The sequence below is a fragment of the Trachinotus anak genome, unplaced genomic scaffold (genome assembly GCF_046630095.1).
Source record: "Trachinotus anak isolate AG129_WGS33_773 ecotype Australia unplaced genomic scaffold, CSIRO_AGI_Tana_v1 ptg000013l, whole genome shotgun sequence".
Taxonomy (NCBI): domain Eukaryota; kingdom Metazoa; phylum Chordata; class Actinopteri; order Carangiformes; family Carangidae; genus Trachinotus; species Trachinotus anak.
In genome coordinates this window covers 12,289,841-12,305,231 of record NW_027273864.1, presented here as the reverse complement: position 1 = coordinate 12,305,231, position 15,391 = coordinate 12,289,841, and the positions used below count along the sequence as shown (strand labels likewise).

At 40.3% G+C, this 15,391-nt stretch overlaps 3 protein-coding genes across 4 annotated transcripts; 2 read left to right on the top strand and 1 right to left on the bottom strand.

Moving 5' to 3' along the window:
* Nucleotides 1–1,597: 1,597 nt before the first annotated feature.
* nek4 (NIMA-related kinase 4) lies at nt 1,598–9,413 on the top strand. Of its 2 annotated transcripts, none has more exons than XM_071493691.1 (16): nt 1,598–1,873; nt 2,622–2,888; nt 2,985–3,182; nt 3,265–3,372; nt 3,765–3,919; nt 4,157–4,301; nt 5,088–5,759; nt 5,840–5,890; nt 6,061–6,207; nt 6,406–6,570; nt 7,046–7,112; nt 7,382–7,494; nt 7,584–7,675; nt 7,762–7,979; nt 8,062–8,195; nt 8,724–9,413. In XM_071493691.1, the coding sequence occupies exons 1-16, from the start codon at nt 1,784–1,786 to the stop codon at nt 8,820–8,822; spliced, it is 2,721 nt and encodes a 906-aa protein (XP_071349792.1). In that variant the 5' UTR covers nt 1,598–1,783; the 3' UTR covers nt 8,823–9,413. The 2 variants fall into 2 exon arrangements, with proteins under 2 accessions (XP_071349792.1, XP_071349793.1); XM_071493692.1 differs by having other exon boundaries at nt 1,648–1,873; nt 7,587–7,675; nt 8,724–8,968.
* Nucleotides 9,414–9,536: 123 nt separating this feature from the next.
* On the bottom strand, nt 9,537–10,879 carry spcs1 (signal peptidase complex subunit 1). The gene is made up of 4 exons (XM_071493694.1): nt 10,722–10,879; nt 10,169–10,228; nt 9,967–10,053; nt 9,537–9,821 (listed from the first exon to the last, which is right to left on the bottom strand). Exons 1-4 carry the CDS (start codon nt 10,872–10,874, stop codon nt 9,696–9,698), a joined length of 426 nt encoding a protein of 141 aa, XP_071349795.1. The 5' UTR covers nt 10,875–10,879; the 3' UTR covers nt 9,537–9,695.
* Nucleotides 10,880–10,920: 41 nt separating this feature from the next.
* glt8d1 (glycosyltransferase 8 domain containing 1) lies at nt 10,921–15,379 on the top strand. Its single transcript, XM_071493693.1, has 9 exons — nt 10,921–11,556; nt 11,782–11,880; nt 12,027–12,237; nt 12,377–12,494; nt 12,593–12,677; nt 12,828–12,940; nt 13,060–13,226; nt 13,401–13,513; nt 14,046–15,379. The coding sequence occupies exons 1-9, from the start codon at nt 11,541–11,543 to the stop codon at nt 14,228–14,230; spliced, it is 1,107 nt and encodes a 368-aa protein (XP_071349794.1). The 5' UTR covers nt 10,921–11,540; the 3' UTR covers nt 14,231–15,379.
* Nucleotides 15,380–15,391: the final 12 nt, after the last annotated feature.

Below are 15,391 nucleotides of genomic sequence, written 5' to 3'. Positions count from 1 at the left end.
GCCAATCACCGGCCGACTGTGGCGCACAGGTGAACAGCTCGGCGGAGCTATTGGTTACCTCTCTTCACCCGTGACTCCTCTTGCTGTAGTAACGATGAAGGCTTTGGAGGTGAGCTGGTGACACTGTGCAGCTCCGACAGCGGCCGCGTTACATTTCTAATGTCAGCCACGTGTAGAGCAGGCGGTAGAGATCTTGCAGACTGTCTTGAACCCAGAGTGAGATTTATTTACCTGCCTGCTTCCCACAACACAGTAGCAGGTATCCTTTTAGATAACAATTTTAGGCATATTCATTCAGTTATAGTGTTTTCATCCTGTTTTGTGCTTCATTTTTATGCCTGTGTTAAATTAGATTCAATTGTATTCAGTGATTTGATTATTATTTAGTTTCTTTTATTTTCTTCCAGTGTCACACTCAATGTTCTGTTGCATTTGCGTTGGTTATAAATTATTTTTATTTTGTGTAGTATATATATTTGGGAAAGTGTTTATGTGTATATTCCCGTGGAGCAGAATAAAACTAAACCCAGAGCTAAGCCTAGAATAAGGCCCACACAACTGACACCTCCATGTTCATTCATCTTACCAGGGGCACACCACTCAATAATTGGTTATACTTTTGTCAGCTTGTGGTGGTCTAGTGCTCCATCTAGTGGGTTACACGATTCCATGCAAATTCATGGCATGTGTAAACAAACGACCCCAGTTTTACATCAGTTTAGTGGTAAGGTCACGGGTGTTGTGTTCAGGTGCATTTCAGGCTGGGGAAATAATTGGCAAACTGACAGTTTACTATCCACTGACACTAATAGTGACCGACATTACCCCCCCCCCCCCACCCCCCCCCCTACACACACACACACACATACTTGTACTTCTATCTTTGTGAGGACACTCATTGACATAATGCATTCCCTACCCCCTTACCCTAACCTTAACCATCACAACTGAGTGCCTAACCCTGACCCTGACCCTAACCCTGACCTGATTCTAACCATAACTCTAAAACCAGGTCTTAACCCTCAAAATGTGATGTGTGTCTCAAAAAGTGAGGACTGGCCAAAATGTCCTCACTTTCCCGAAATGTCCTCACTCTGTTAGTAAAGTACTTTTTTTGGACCTCACTATGTAGCAAGTACAAGCACACACACACACACACACACACACACACACACACACACACACACACACACACACACACACACACACACACACCTTTATTAACATACAACAATTCTGCATGATACAATTCCAGGTAAGCAGTTAAATAAATAAATAAGTGAATAAAGACTTTCTCTAGTAAAAAGCATTTCCAAAGAATGACAACATGTGACATTTCCTGGGAAAACGTAAGGGTGAATGACCTACTTTAGTTGCCAACCAGTCATGCAAGACCAACCAGACGGTTGGTTATTAATTACATAAAAAAATATTTATCTCTGCATGACTCAGCTAGCTGCTCGGTGTGTGCGCCCGGACGCTGGGTGGCGCTGTGCCGTGAACGCAGCGGTGTCTCGGTCCAGTCGCACCCTCTCATCGTCATCGTCGGCGCCGAGCCGCCGGTTGCCTAGTGACGAAAAACCATCGACTGCTGCTGGTTTCCTGCGTTTTGAAAATCTCATCGCTGCCACTCAGCTAGCGCCAAGTTTACCAACACACATTTCACATGTTTTTCTCTCGTCTTCACAGCTGGAATATGAGACAAGAGGACACCGTAGATCTGCCCGAGAGTTTCGTATAACGTCTTCAGCGTTTTAACTCGCGCTATGAAGAGTTTTGAAGAATGATGAATAATTATATCTTCATCAGGGTCGTTGGGAAAGGGAGCTATGGGGAGGTGAACCTGGTGAAACACAAATCAGACCGAAAACAGGTGAGAAACGGGAGGCGTGTGTTGAGTTCAACGCGAGCCACAGCAGACTGAAAGAAATACGCAGCGTCTAGCGTTATTCACAAATGTTTTTCTGTAGTCGCTGAACATTTTATAACGACCAGGCTTCAGGCTACAAAGAGCTAGCTTAAAGTTAGCTAAAGTCGGCTAAAACCTCACAGATTTGTTTATGCTCTTGTACATTATAGCGCAATTAATAATGTTTAGACATAACGTAGGAAAGTCACCGTTAATAAAGATAATGCATGTTGTTAATTGTAAGGCAGTAAGACTTTGACAGCTGTCAAAAGTTTTTTTTTCTTGCTTGCAGTGTTACTCAAAAGAGGTTTGAGGGACTATTTAGTTTTTAAACCTGTTAAACTGTATCTACATAATTAATTGATGCTAGTGACAGTCACGGTGACTTATCAAGTTTCGTTGTAAAGTAAGCCAGAAAACAACAAAAATATTTGCTGAGTGGTTGATTACTATTAGTGACAAGTTTTGTTAATCCCTGGTTTCTATCAGTCATTAAATAATATAATCATGAATATGTGATTGATTTAATCACATATACTGTTCAGTTCATTTCCATCTTTTTGGAAATGTTTGTCCATCGTATGGCGTCTTAACATGTTTTCCTCCCTGTGTTTTGGTTTCTGAATTTTTCACAAGTATAGAATGACAAAGTTTTAATGGTGTCCTTAATTTCCAAATCAGTGAGTGATGATATGTTTTGCCTCTGTTCCAGTATGTGATAAAGAAGCTGAATTTAACCACCTCCTCTAAGCGGGAGCGACGCGCTGCAGAGCAGGAGGCACAGCTTCTGTCCGAGCTGAGACATCCCAACATTGTGACATACAGGGAGTCTTGGGAAGGAGATGACCGCCAGCTGTACATTGTGATGGGTTTCTGTGAAGGTGGTGATCTCTACCACAGACTTAAGCAGCAGAAGGGGGAACTCTTACCTGAGAGGCAGGTGGTGGAGTGGTTTGTCCAGATAGCCATGGCGCTCCAGGTACAACATATTGCAATATTGAAAGGGAGGTCCATGGGAAGTAAAACACGATTCTCTACATGAGTACAGCATGTTTAAAGTTCTTTTGCTTTTCAGTATCTGCATGAGAGGAACATTCTTCACAGAGACCTGAAAACACAGAACATTTTCCTGACAAAAACCAATATCATCAAAGTTGGGGACCTTGGCATTGCACGAGTATTGGAGAACCAGAATGATATGGCTAGCACACTCATAGGGACCCCTTACTACATGAGCCCTGAGCTCTTCTCCAATAAACCGTATAACCACAAGGTATTTGGGTTATCTGCTCTTAATGTGTGTAGTTTTTTCCTGGATGTTAAGTGCTTTACATTGGATGTATTTTTTTCTCTAGTCAGATGTATGGGCCCTGGGTTGCTGTGTGTATGAAATGTCCACACTTAAACATGCCTTCAATGCCAAGGACATGAACTCACTGGTTTATCGCATAGTAGAAGGAAAGGTGGGTTTCATCTCTTTAAATATTCATTAAAAATTTTTTTTTAGGTATACAATTCAGGTCTAGTGTGAACTGGGATTATGTGTGCTTTTCTGTTTCTATAATTTAGTTAGTCTTCTGAATCTGAGGTTTGTTGATCATTTTGTGAACATGTCAGCAGAGTTCAATGACATTATTTAGGTTCCAAGCACAGACTGTGGTTGAAAATAGACCTATTCCTGCTGCAAGTAATAAATGTGGGAAATATTGGTGTCTTCAGCCACCTTGTCCAGGATTTTAATACTTGATTCTTGTCCAGCATGTTGTTTGACTGAACCCTTATTATCTCTAAAATATTACAGAAAAGTAAATAACAATGACAATTAATCATAACATTTTTCCTTTTTTGTGGTCAGCTGCCACAGATGCCCAGTAGATATGATCCCCAGCTGGGAGATTTGATCAAGAGCATGCTTTGTAAGAGACCTGAAGACAGGCCTGATGTCAAACTTATCCTCCGGCAGCCCTACATTAAAAGACAGATTGCCATGTTCCTTGAGGCCACCAAAGAGTAGGTGTCACTGACAGCAAACCTTCTTGCTATTTATTATTAATTTCTTTAAAGTCAAAACTTTACCATTTTTTTGTCTTTTAGTGTCATTTTCTTTGTCTGTGTGCTTCAACTGGAATCATTTTCTACCATCATATTTATCTCTATTCAAGCTTTTTTTGGTGCTTCATCCATTGGAAAACAGATTTGGGCTGTTAGCTTAGATGCTTGTGATCGTTTTGTTTCTTTCCACAATAGAAAAACTGCCAAGTCAAGAAAGAAAGCTGTGAGTGGCAGTGGTGATTGTAGAGCCAACAATGGCTCATCTGTTGTGTCACCTCAGCCAAAACCCGAGAGGCTGCCTCCAAGTCCTCAGCCTGAACCTGTTGCCAGGGTGAAACGGGTGAGTGACTGACAAATAGCAAGGCTGACTGTATACAGAAAACTCTTAAGTTTAGTCACTATTATTATTTTCTAACATGACATTTCTCAGTGTCACATTTTTGTGTATTCACCTATTGAAATGTATTCTTTCATTTTCTTTGTTAGACCAATGGTAGCATATATGTATTTTCTGTTATAGTCAGCTATGACTTTTCAGTATTTTGCAAAAATGCTTTCCTATTGAAGTGAAAAGTATGTATTTGCTACTTGGATGTCATTGGCAGTAATGCATTAGCCAAACTTCAACAATGTCAGTTACAATTAGGAAAGCTTAATGAATCTGATTAGGATTTTTAATTAACTGACATTTCTTTGTGCTTTCACAACAACATTGTTCTTACTTGGTTACAGTAAGCAGTTGTTTAAGTAGTGTTTCTTTGATAGAGATATTATCCCTGATGCAGTTTTTCACCCTAGTGTAGTAAAGCTGCAAGCAAGTGTTGTTGATTAAATAGCATTTTGTAAACGCTATTTTGACACATAGTCAATAGATAAGATTAATAACATACATGACATTGCATCCAGGTTTTCCAAATGACCAATTCTGAGTAAGTTCTGTTATTGTATATTTATTTTCAATATGCCTGTGCAGGATATATTATATTCTGGTAGTAGGATGCCAAAAACAGTCTCATGGATTGCTCCGATTACTATACAGTTGTTTACCCAAGCCTCCTCTGTTCTCATGTCATGCAGGGAATCATCAGTGTTTATGATGGTTTGTGTTATTCCCCTTCATCCTCAGAAAGAAGAGAAACCACAGCAGCATAAAGTTTGGAATGGCATCACCGACTGCTCTCCAGTCCGAACACCTCCACCACCAAAACCCTCTTCACCCGATGCTTTCAAAGGCAGCCTTGCATCCCTGGCAACCGCCAGCAACATCAATATTGATATCCAACTGCAGGAGGATGAGGACCTGTTGAAGAGACAGGTGCAGAGGCCCCAGTCAGTTGTGTCACACCACTGCACAGGTAATGAACATGTGACTCACAGTGTGCACAAAGAAAGCAGGGGAAGAGGGAAACCAGATCCTTCTCCCCCTCCTTCCCCTGTTAAGCCCCCTCTGAAGGCTGCATCAGGTGTTGTCAGTAGGGGAGGAGACGAGAGAAGGGCCTCCAATGGATTGTTAAACAATCAGCAACAAGCCACGCCAAACCAGGGGGATATATTTTCTGTCTTTGGGGAGAAGCAGATGTCAAATGTGGATGACAAGGATGATACCATGGAGTTACTTCAAGAGGCTAACATACAGAACCCAAAGCCAGAGACGGAGAAAGTGGCTGCGTTTTCTGCACACAAATCTAATATAGAAAATTTGGGAGTCATTGTGGAAGTGAATCTGGACAATAAAAATGACACCATTACCCTTCTCAAGGGAGCGCCAACACAACACCTACATACCTCAGATATCCAAGTAAGTGGTAATAAGAAGTGAGCGATAGTTTTGCTGTTTTTTCATTAAGTGTTTTTATGTGTTAATTTATTTCTTTGTAGGACAACTTAGAATCTACTGAAAAGCTGCTAGAGCCGTTCCCTCCAACACAAGTAAGAATTAACATTTTTGCACTTATTCTGTGAACTCCTGCCAGAATGAAGCCCATAAGATGAATGTTACACCGCTAACGCCCGATGGGACAAAGTGTAGGAAGTTTTTTTGTATTTTGAGGGAAGATTTTTGCCATGGTGGAAAAAGAAGTTTAATTGTGTTTGTTTAGGAACCTGATCAGGAGGAAACTTCCTTTCCAGTCAGTAAGCTGGGTATGACTCCATGCCAAACTACACCACAGTTTTCATCAGAACCCTCTATATCACAACAGCACAGAGTGGGGGACATAAGATGGACACATGGGGATCAGGACAAGGTAAAGATCGATACAAAATTTAATATTAGGTTGCTAAAAAAAATTTTAGGGTTAAAAACACAATAGAATTATGTAATTTTACCTACCTACCTATTATGATAATGTAACAGCATGAGAAAAGTAAGAGAAAACATTTTCATTTTCCTAGAAAATCCCAGTTTTATGTTCTTTCAGAAGAGGTTGATTTTCTTCTTTTAGTCCAAGGTGGCTCCTCCAAGACCTTTACCTCCACCTCCTATTGAGAACAGAGCCATGGAGGGGAGGAAGAAGAACAGGAGGACCACAGAGAGCAAGAAAGCTGGCGTAGCTGCAACCTCCACATCAGCTAGTTCCTGTAAAGAGGGATTATTACAACTGCAACAGGTGAGACTGAGTGCTCCTACACTCACATACCATATACAGCAACATTACTGGCCAACCATATACACTTCTACCATTTTTCCCGAGATACACTTTTTGTCCCAGCCTGCTCCATCAGACTAGATAACACTTTTATCTTTTATTTATTTTTCAGGCTATCAGGATTCTGAGCTCTCCCCTCAGCCATAAGAACTTTTTATACAAACATATATACACAGGCCTACATTCAGCACCAGCCACTTTGGACAAAATACTATTTCTGCAAGTTACTACTGGATTTCATCTCTATATCTACTATATTTCTAATCATTACAGTTTTCTTCTTGATCTGTGCCTCATAATTTTATATTGGAAATTAAAAGGAATCCCAATATTTTTTGTACATTTTTTTGGTTAATAACTTGGTAGGGTGGTCTGTGGTTGGTTCTTGCTGAAGTCAGGAGATGCAATTTATGACATGGGTCAATTTTATTTTCAGGGTCGTCCTCTGTCTGCCAGAGAGAGAAGGAGACTGAGACAGTCCCAAGAAACTGTCAGTCAACCAGGTACTTACTGTCTATTCCTAACTGAAACCGGAACTTCATACTAAGACCTATAAGAAAAAAAACAGTTACACATAAGTTAGAGGAGGTTTGAATAAAACAATGGGAAAAAGAACAATAATAATAATATATGTAGACACTTACACATAGAAAAAGACATGCACACGCACATTTTAAGGGACATAGTCTATTCATTATTTTGATGCTTTAAAATCACAGGAGTAGTTATTTAATATTTTTTTCCTTTGACTACTTCTATGTTTTTTTGCCAGGTCTTGGTGCTGTAAGAAGGGCATCTTATGATGTCACCTCCACCAATGCTGAGCACTACAATGCCCCATTTACCCGATCTGTTTCAGACTCTATCACTGGGGCCAACAGTAAGGTACTGATACCCCTTTTTTATTGTCTACCAATACATGAGGAGTCTGTACCAAAACTTCCGTCACAGCGATGGGATATGCTTCATTACAGCAGGATAAGTTGCTGGAGCGAAGGTCGGATGATGACGAATGCAGCTCATCCACAAGTTCCACAGAGCGATCAGAGGGAGACTGCAGGGAGAGGTGAGAATATAACATAAGGTACAACTCACCTCAACTCACATATAGTCACCTTACTGTATAATCCATGATTTATTGGTTATCTGCAGGAAGACTGAATCGAGTGACATACAGGATTTAGTCCACATGATGACCCAGACTTTGAGAATGGATGTTGGAGATGGTGTAAGCGAGATGGACAAAGGCAGATCTGGCCCTTCTGCACTGCCAGAATTTAAACTGAACAGGAAGTACAGGGACACTCTGGTGCTTCATGGGAAGGCTCGAGAGGAAGCAGAGAACTTGTCACTTGGTGAAATACCTATAGGTTAGATACTTTGATCAAACTGTTTTCATCAGTCAGTCATTCTGGAGCTTCCTTGTGTTTACCACGTCTGTGTCTCCTAAAGGCTCCACATCTGGTCCAGCCAAGATAAGGAGAGCCATAGAACACCTGAGAACAGATGTGGTGAAGGGCCTGGGGGTCAAGCTGCTGGACCGAGTGCTGGAAATCATGGAGGAAGAGGATGACACTAAACGAGAAGTACGGTTTTCATACCAAATCATGTATACTGTACTCCTGCTTAAACTGCTAAAAATGTTCATTAATATTATAAAGTGGTCAGGAGGTGTAACTACAAATAGGAGCTGGGGCAATGTGTTTGTTGGTTTACAAACAGTTCCTTTTAACATGTTTGGATTGCTCATTTGTGCTCAGCACGTTGCAGATATGTAGGATGTTACAGTTTCCCTAAGTGAAATAAATTGGCTCGTCTATACCAGGGAGTACATTCATAAGGATAGTGGCCAGGTGTACAAGTTACAAGTGCATTAATTGAATATTTTTTTTATGTTAATAGAGTTATCTTAGATGCAAACATAGATACAAAGCATTTGTTCACAAATATTTGAGACCCACTGAGACTGGAAGTTCACAAAGTCAGACTGACTTCTTTGTTCAAAATGATGAGTTAATTTTAGATCAACTTGTATGATATTCCTTTCATATCATAGACCTATTTGCCCATGAACAGTGTAATTAATTTGTTTGGTATCCTTTTTCTTGCTGCAGCTTTGCCTTCGTGACCAGATGGGGGATGAGAAATACCAAGCTTATGCTGTTATGGTGAGACAGCTGAAATTCTTCGAGGATATTGCCCTCAAGGTTTAGAGAAGAACCATGTACATAGGGGATCATACACATTTGCATTTTCTTAACACTACTTATGAGAACTTGTGCACAAGAGGTAATCATTTTGACAGCTCTTGTATAACAGGATACTTTGAAAATTATACTAAAGTGAAAATCAGTTGATATTGTTCACAAACATAAATTTGTCTCCTGTCAAAAGATCACCTTGGTCGTGTGGCATTGCCACCTTCCTCCTCTTGCTTGCAACTTGCATCTTTTGCAGGTTTTGTCATGGGAGTGCCCCCATACCACATCTTGTGCAGACAGTCATATGGAAACACATGTAAAATGATACATAAATATTGTTCACCTCATTCTACTACAAACAGAATTTGAAATGAATCCTGCATTTTTTCAGGAGTCCTATGCAAAGATTTAAGTCATGTTATAGCACTGTTTTTCCACTTGCTGTACTGGATATCATTTGTTTATTTATAATGCAAGCCAGGATTTCCATAATTGTTTCACCTATACTGCATCTTTGAAGGCTCCATTTTATTTTCTTATACACAAAATAATGTAATGTAGATGCATTGTAGATATTAACATTTGTATTATTTCTAATAAATCCTGAATGTATTTTTGTTTACACCTATTTTCCATAATGTTGAGGGAAGAAAACACTATATAAGAATTGAATCCTGTAATATTCAGTACTAAATACAAATGAAAACATCCCATTTATAAAACATAGACAGTATTATATCTTTATTTGGATGCACAAGTATTTCATTATTGACTGATAAACACTGTAACAAAGTTTTCTTCCTAAATGCTTCAGATGTGAACCATGAGAAAAATCTTTTCCGATATAAAAAGGTGTATTGACAACTAGGCAGTGATAGTTTTGAGTTATTTGTGCTTCTTCTTCTTGAGGCTTTCCTGAGGTTTTTGGCTGGACTCCCCACTGGTCTCTGGTATAGCTGGCTGCCAGGACAGAGGATTCTTTCTGTACATGGGCCATGGGGGCAGGGTCAACTAAAGTCAAGGGCAGAAACAGAAAAAAAAAAAAGATATAATGTTGTCTGACATGGTATACAATCACAGTCTGTGGTGTTGTGTCAATAGTCAAGTGTGTCATTGACAAAAATAAAGCAGACAACAACACAAAGCAAGAACTTACCACACAGGACACAGCAAAGCCAGCCAAGACTACATACACTGTCCACCCAAACTGTTCAATGATCAGACCATACACGAATCCAATCACCTGGAAAGATGATTAAAAGAAAAGGATGTCAGCGAACCCGACAACAGGCAAAAACGCAATAGCATTCTAGTGGTATTTTTTGAATTGCTAATTAGCATGTGACATGGTTTGTTACCGCTGAGATGAGTATTATTCCTTGGAAAATCTGTTCAGCCAGCTTCTGGCCTTTATAATCCTGTAACACAAAAACATAAACACATCTGAGCACAACAAGTCAGGACAGTTTAAGGTATCATGTAATGGGTCAATCTGTGCACAACAGATATTGAAACTTCCCGATGGCTTCATTTAAATGTTTACACTAATCTGGCAGTCGGTCAGATAACACCAGAGTAATGATAACGCAGAAGTTAGAAGATGACGTTACGTTTAGGAACCAGCTTCTGCTCTTTCACGGACATTCACATAAATATCACCGAACGACTAACAGCAACTGATAACTTAGAGAAATTGTAAATTTGGTATATGACTTTGCTGAATTATAACACTTTGTTCGCTGGTTTTGGATGATAAAATACAAAGTTATCTAGCAGCTGTTACCATTGTAACTACAGCATCCACAAGCTAACGTTAGGCAGCAGGTTAGCGTTAGCTTAACAGAAAGCATGAATGAAACACGGGTAGCATCACCACACAACTCCATATCAAATTATATATTTAAAGCTTACCATGTGCGTGGGGATGGTCTTGAATATAGACAGCATCTTTGCACTTGAATGAAGAAGATTAATTTGACAGAGTCTGGACCTAACGGGTGCAAAGCAACACAAGCAGCTTGACTTCCGGTCCCAAAAAGCTACGTCGTGTTGTGAAAGCTCCATCCGGGTACTCCCACGGCGTTATCGCTTGTGTTAGCTGCGCATGTGCACAGACAAGTAAAGTACATGGATCGGGTTAAGTGCCGTGTTTTGTTGAGAAATTTGGTTTGGTGTTAGTGGAAAGCTTTGACTGCCTGAACTACTGCCTTCCAGTATGTCATGCTACTTATAGCTATTATGTTTTACGCATTCACTCACTGCCTTGTATCTCCAGTCATTAAAGCACATGTAAATAATGAAATGTAAATCGAAATAATTTTTTTGTTCGCTAGAAACAGCAAGCCGATGCAATTTTACAAACAGGCAAACGCACGGGCATCTGTTACGTCGTGCAGCGGTGACAGAGGATAAACTTGTTGATGTTGAGTTGGCAGTTTGGCTATAGCGTAAATTACTTTTGCTCTCCGGTTTTTTTTTTTGTTTTTTTTTTCTAGAGATTACTAAACCTGCGCTGTAAACTCAAGACTTAACGCGGTCACACGGTTAAAAGCCACCGGTTTGCGGACGGGCTCGTTAAACGCGTTTTGCCACGCAACGGTGCGGCTGCAATTTTAGGGTTTGCCTCAGTCCTCACAAGGCAGCAAGCTAACACATCCTGGGCTGCACTCGCATCGACTTTTACCTGTTTGTATATTTCGACGTGCTGGAGAGACGGATGAGGCCGCTGTCATGACTCTGAGGAGAGGTAAGTTAGTCTGGAGGAAGCGGTTGCCTATTTGCGTCTGTCTGTGATCATGTGCGGATGGGACAGTGAATGAGAAACAGCAGTTTAATAGAAAGTAGACTAGACTGAGGCAAACCGGCAACCACTTACTTTCCAGCAAACACATGCTCAGTTGTTGTTTTTGTCTCCCTGCTGCTCTGTGTGCCTCTGCTCTCATTAACATCAGCTCCTCATTGTGGCTTTCAGTAAACGCGGTCATCCTTGTGCTGCTGTCTGTGGCCTTTCTCGTCGTAGTTCAACGAAATCTCCTCAACCCCGATGACTTTTTACACGAAGAAAACCGAGGTATGTTCATCTTTGTACTGGGAGAAGTATGCCGTTTGCCAGCTGCTCTGCACCCACATCAGAATATCCACTGTATTGTTGCTGTGTGTGCATTCAAATGAAACCATGGAGGCAATTTGTGAAATCCCAAATGTGTCTTTCCCCAGATACAGGGGTGATTCTTCCCTTTGAGTCTGAGCTGTCTCCAGACCTCAGACCCGCGTCAGTGAGGAAAGGAGAGGAGATCCCTGTCCTCGTCACTGCCGCTGAGGAGAGGCTGGGTGCTGTGGTTGCTGCCATGAACAGTGTCTACCAGAACAGCAAAGCCAATGTTGTCTTCACCATTGTGACCTTGAATGACACAGTGGACCACCTAAAGTAAGACACTGAAGCAAGTCTGTCTTTCTACATGCACATTGTTATATTTCCCCTGGCATATTAATGCAGGTTAGATTTTATTTAAGTAACCTTTGTCTGACACAACTGGTTTTTTTTTGTTTGTTTTGTTTACCAACAGAGTATGGTTGAGTGAGACAAAGCTAAAAACTGTCAAATACAAGATTGTTATTTTCAACCCTGGGCTCCTCAGTGGGAAGATATCTAAAGATCCTAAGACACTGGAGGCTGTAAAACCAGTAAGACAACTGAATGTACTGTCCAAGAATAAATATTAGTGCTGTGGTTTATCTGTGTTCATCTCATGCTAATCATGTTCTAATTATCTATTTTTCAGTTGACTTTTGCCAGGTTTTATCTGCCTGTATACATACCGGAGGCAGAGAAAGCCATCTATTTGGATGATGATATCATTGTACAAGGTAAGACACAGTAAGACAAGGTGAAAAAATGTTTTCCATGCACCATTTCACTTAATAACTCTCATAATTATACATGTTATAATAAATTAAAAGAAAGATTCTCTGAAAGGGAATTAATGAATGGATGTTGCCTGTTCCGCGTGATCTCAGGAGACATTCGAGAGCTTTATGAAACCAACCTCAAACCAGGACATGCAGCTGCCTTCTCAGATGACTGTGATTCAGCTTCTGCCAAGGGCATTGTTCGAGGGGCTGGAAATCAGGTGGGCATCTCTTGCATATGCTGGCTCAGTAATGTAAAAAAAGTGTCTAAATGTGGAATATTTCTTGGGGAATATGGTGACATTTAATACAATAATGATATATATTTCTTTTTTTAAAGAATAACTATATAGGTTTCCTGGACTTCAAGAAAGGGGCCATCAAGAAGCTGGGGATGAGGGCCAACACATGCTCCTTCAACCCTGGTGTCATCATCGCCAACCTGACTGAGTGGAGGAACCAGAACATCACCCAGCAGCTGGAGCACTGGATGGACCTTAACACACAGTGAGTTACCCTCACTGGTGAAATGAAGGGTGGATACGAGACCGTCTTTTCTGTTAAATTTAGACAACAAGGAGGAAAAAATACAATTATTTGCATTTTACTGTAATTGAACAAAATTTCAATCCACTGCACACCTTCTGTTAGCATTAACCTAAACTTTCTTTATTCCCCCAGGGAGGATCTGTACAGTAAAACACTGGCAGAGAGTATCACTACTCCTCCCCTCCTCATTGTTTTCTACAAACGACACTCCAACATCGACCCCATGTGGCATGTCAGGCACCTTGGTAAGTTCTGGTTACGGATAGAAAACTAGAAAGAATTTTTTTGCCTCTGTGCCAGTGACAGCCAGGGCTGGAGGCATTATGTTCCCCTGTTGTACGTCTCATATTCGTGAATGCAATATCTCAGTAACGCCTTGTGGAAATTTGGCACAAACATTCACTTGGACTCACAGATGAACTGATTAGATTTTGTTAATCAATCAGGCAATAATTCAGGTTTGTTTGTTTTTTTTTTCCCCCGGCAAACCATTAACTGTAGATCAAATTGATTCTTTACATGTGGACAACCCTCAACAGTTATTGCTTGTTCATACTTCCGCATACATAACTATGATACTTGCAATATGAGGAATTTGAGAAACCTAATTTTTGGAAGTTATATTTCTTTAATTGCCAGATTAAAAAATGAATTGTGTCAAATTACCAGAAGGTACTTCCCACATATTTAGTTATGTTTTTTGACAACAAATACAATGGACAGTAAGGCATAAATTTAAATTATTATATAAATTTATGCCTGACCTTTGTTTTCTAGGCAATACAGGTGCTGGAAACCGCTACTCTCCACAGTTTGTAAAAGCTGCCAAACTCCTCCACTGGAATGGACACTATAAACCCTGGGGGAGAGCATCCTCTTTTTCTGATGTGTGGGACAAGTGGTTCATTCCAGACCCCACAGGAAAATTTAATCCTGTGCGAAGACATGGGGGGGACAACTAGACTGAAAAATCTAGACCAACTAAACCAGCCGTCTCCCAGCCGGACCTCGTCTTGTGATATCTCAGTAAGGAAGTAAGGCTTTTTCACTAGCCAGCCCTGTCTTTGACTTCTGCCATACTATCCTCTGAACATGCAAACCTGTGTACTCTCAATTTCCCTTGAACACACAGAAATGTCATTTTTTTATATTCAGTGCATCATATTGTTGCCCTTGAGATTGCTTTGATTTACATCTCTCAGAATATTCTGATTGTTGAAGCCAGACTGTTTTGTTCAGGTGTAGACTTTATATTCCTCCCTATAATAGCAGTGTTTCATCCTGAACATCATCAGAGGTGTGGCATCGGTGCAGTATGACCTTAATAGAAATGTATGCATCAGTCCCAGTCAGCAGTAATGCGAAACCTTGTGACAGCATGCCAGGATCACCATGTACAACTTAAGACATCATTGCCAGTCATTGTGACTTGAGTAGGTATGTTTACATGCAGCTGAATAATAACTAATTTGCTTTAATTGAATACTAAATGGTTGTACAGTTACCTCAGATATAATAGTTTAGTACAGCTGGCCTCAGTTTACAATAGCTTCAAAAATGTACCCTTCAGAGTTAATCAGTTCAGTCTGAATTGTAATCATATTTGCCACACAGACGCCTCATGTTGTTACCTCAATTCAGTACTTCCTGTGGAAAGGTGATGAATTTTATTATGCTTAATTGCACCTGAGATTATTTATCAGACACTAGTTTTAACACCTTTTAACAGTGGTCTATGAGCAGTTCGGCATTTCCATCACAATTGGACAAAAATGCTATTTCTGCCACTTCTCTCTAAAAAACCCATTACTCTGAATGACACACACAATTATTAATCCAGTTCAACTCAAGTGAGATTAAAAGGTGCCCAAACTATCAGTAACTTTGCCTAAATAAACACTTCAGTACTGTACTGCCTTGTTTATATGCAGACCACTAAGCAAACTGCACCACAGCAGAACCTGAAGAACATTGTTTGCACAATTCTCACACTTTAACCCTTCACTGTCAGGATTTTTTTTTTTTTTATACGCGTCAAAATGCTTTCACCTTGCTGGTGTAAATACTTTTGTACAGTGCGTGAAATAAAACTTACATTTTTATCATTTAAATCTTGTGACTTT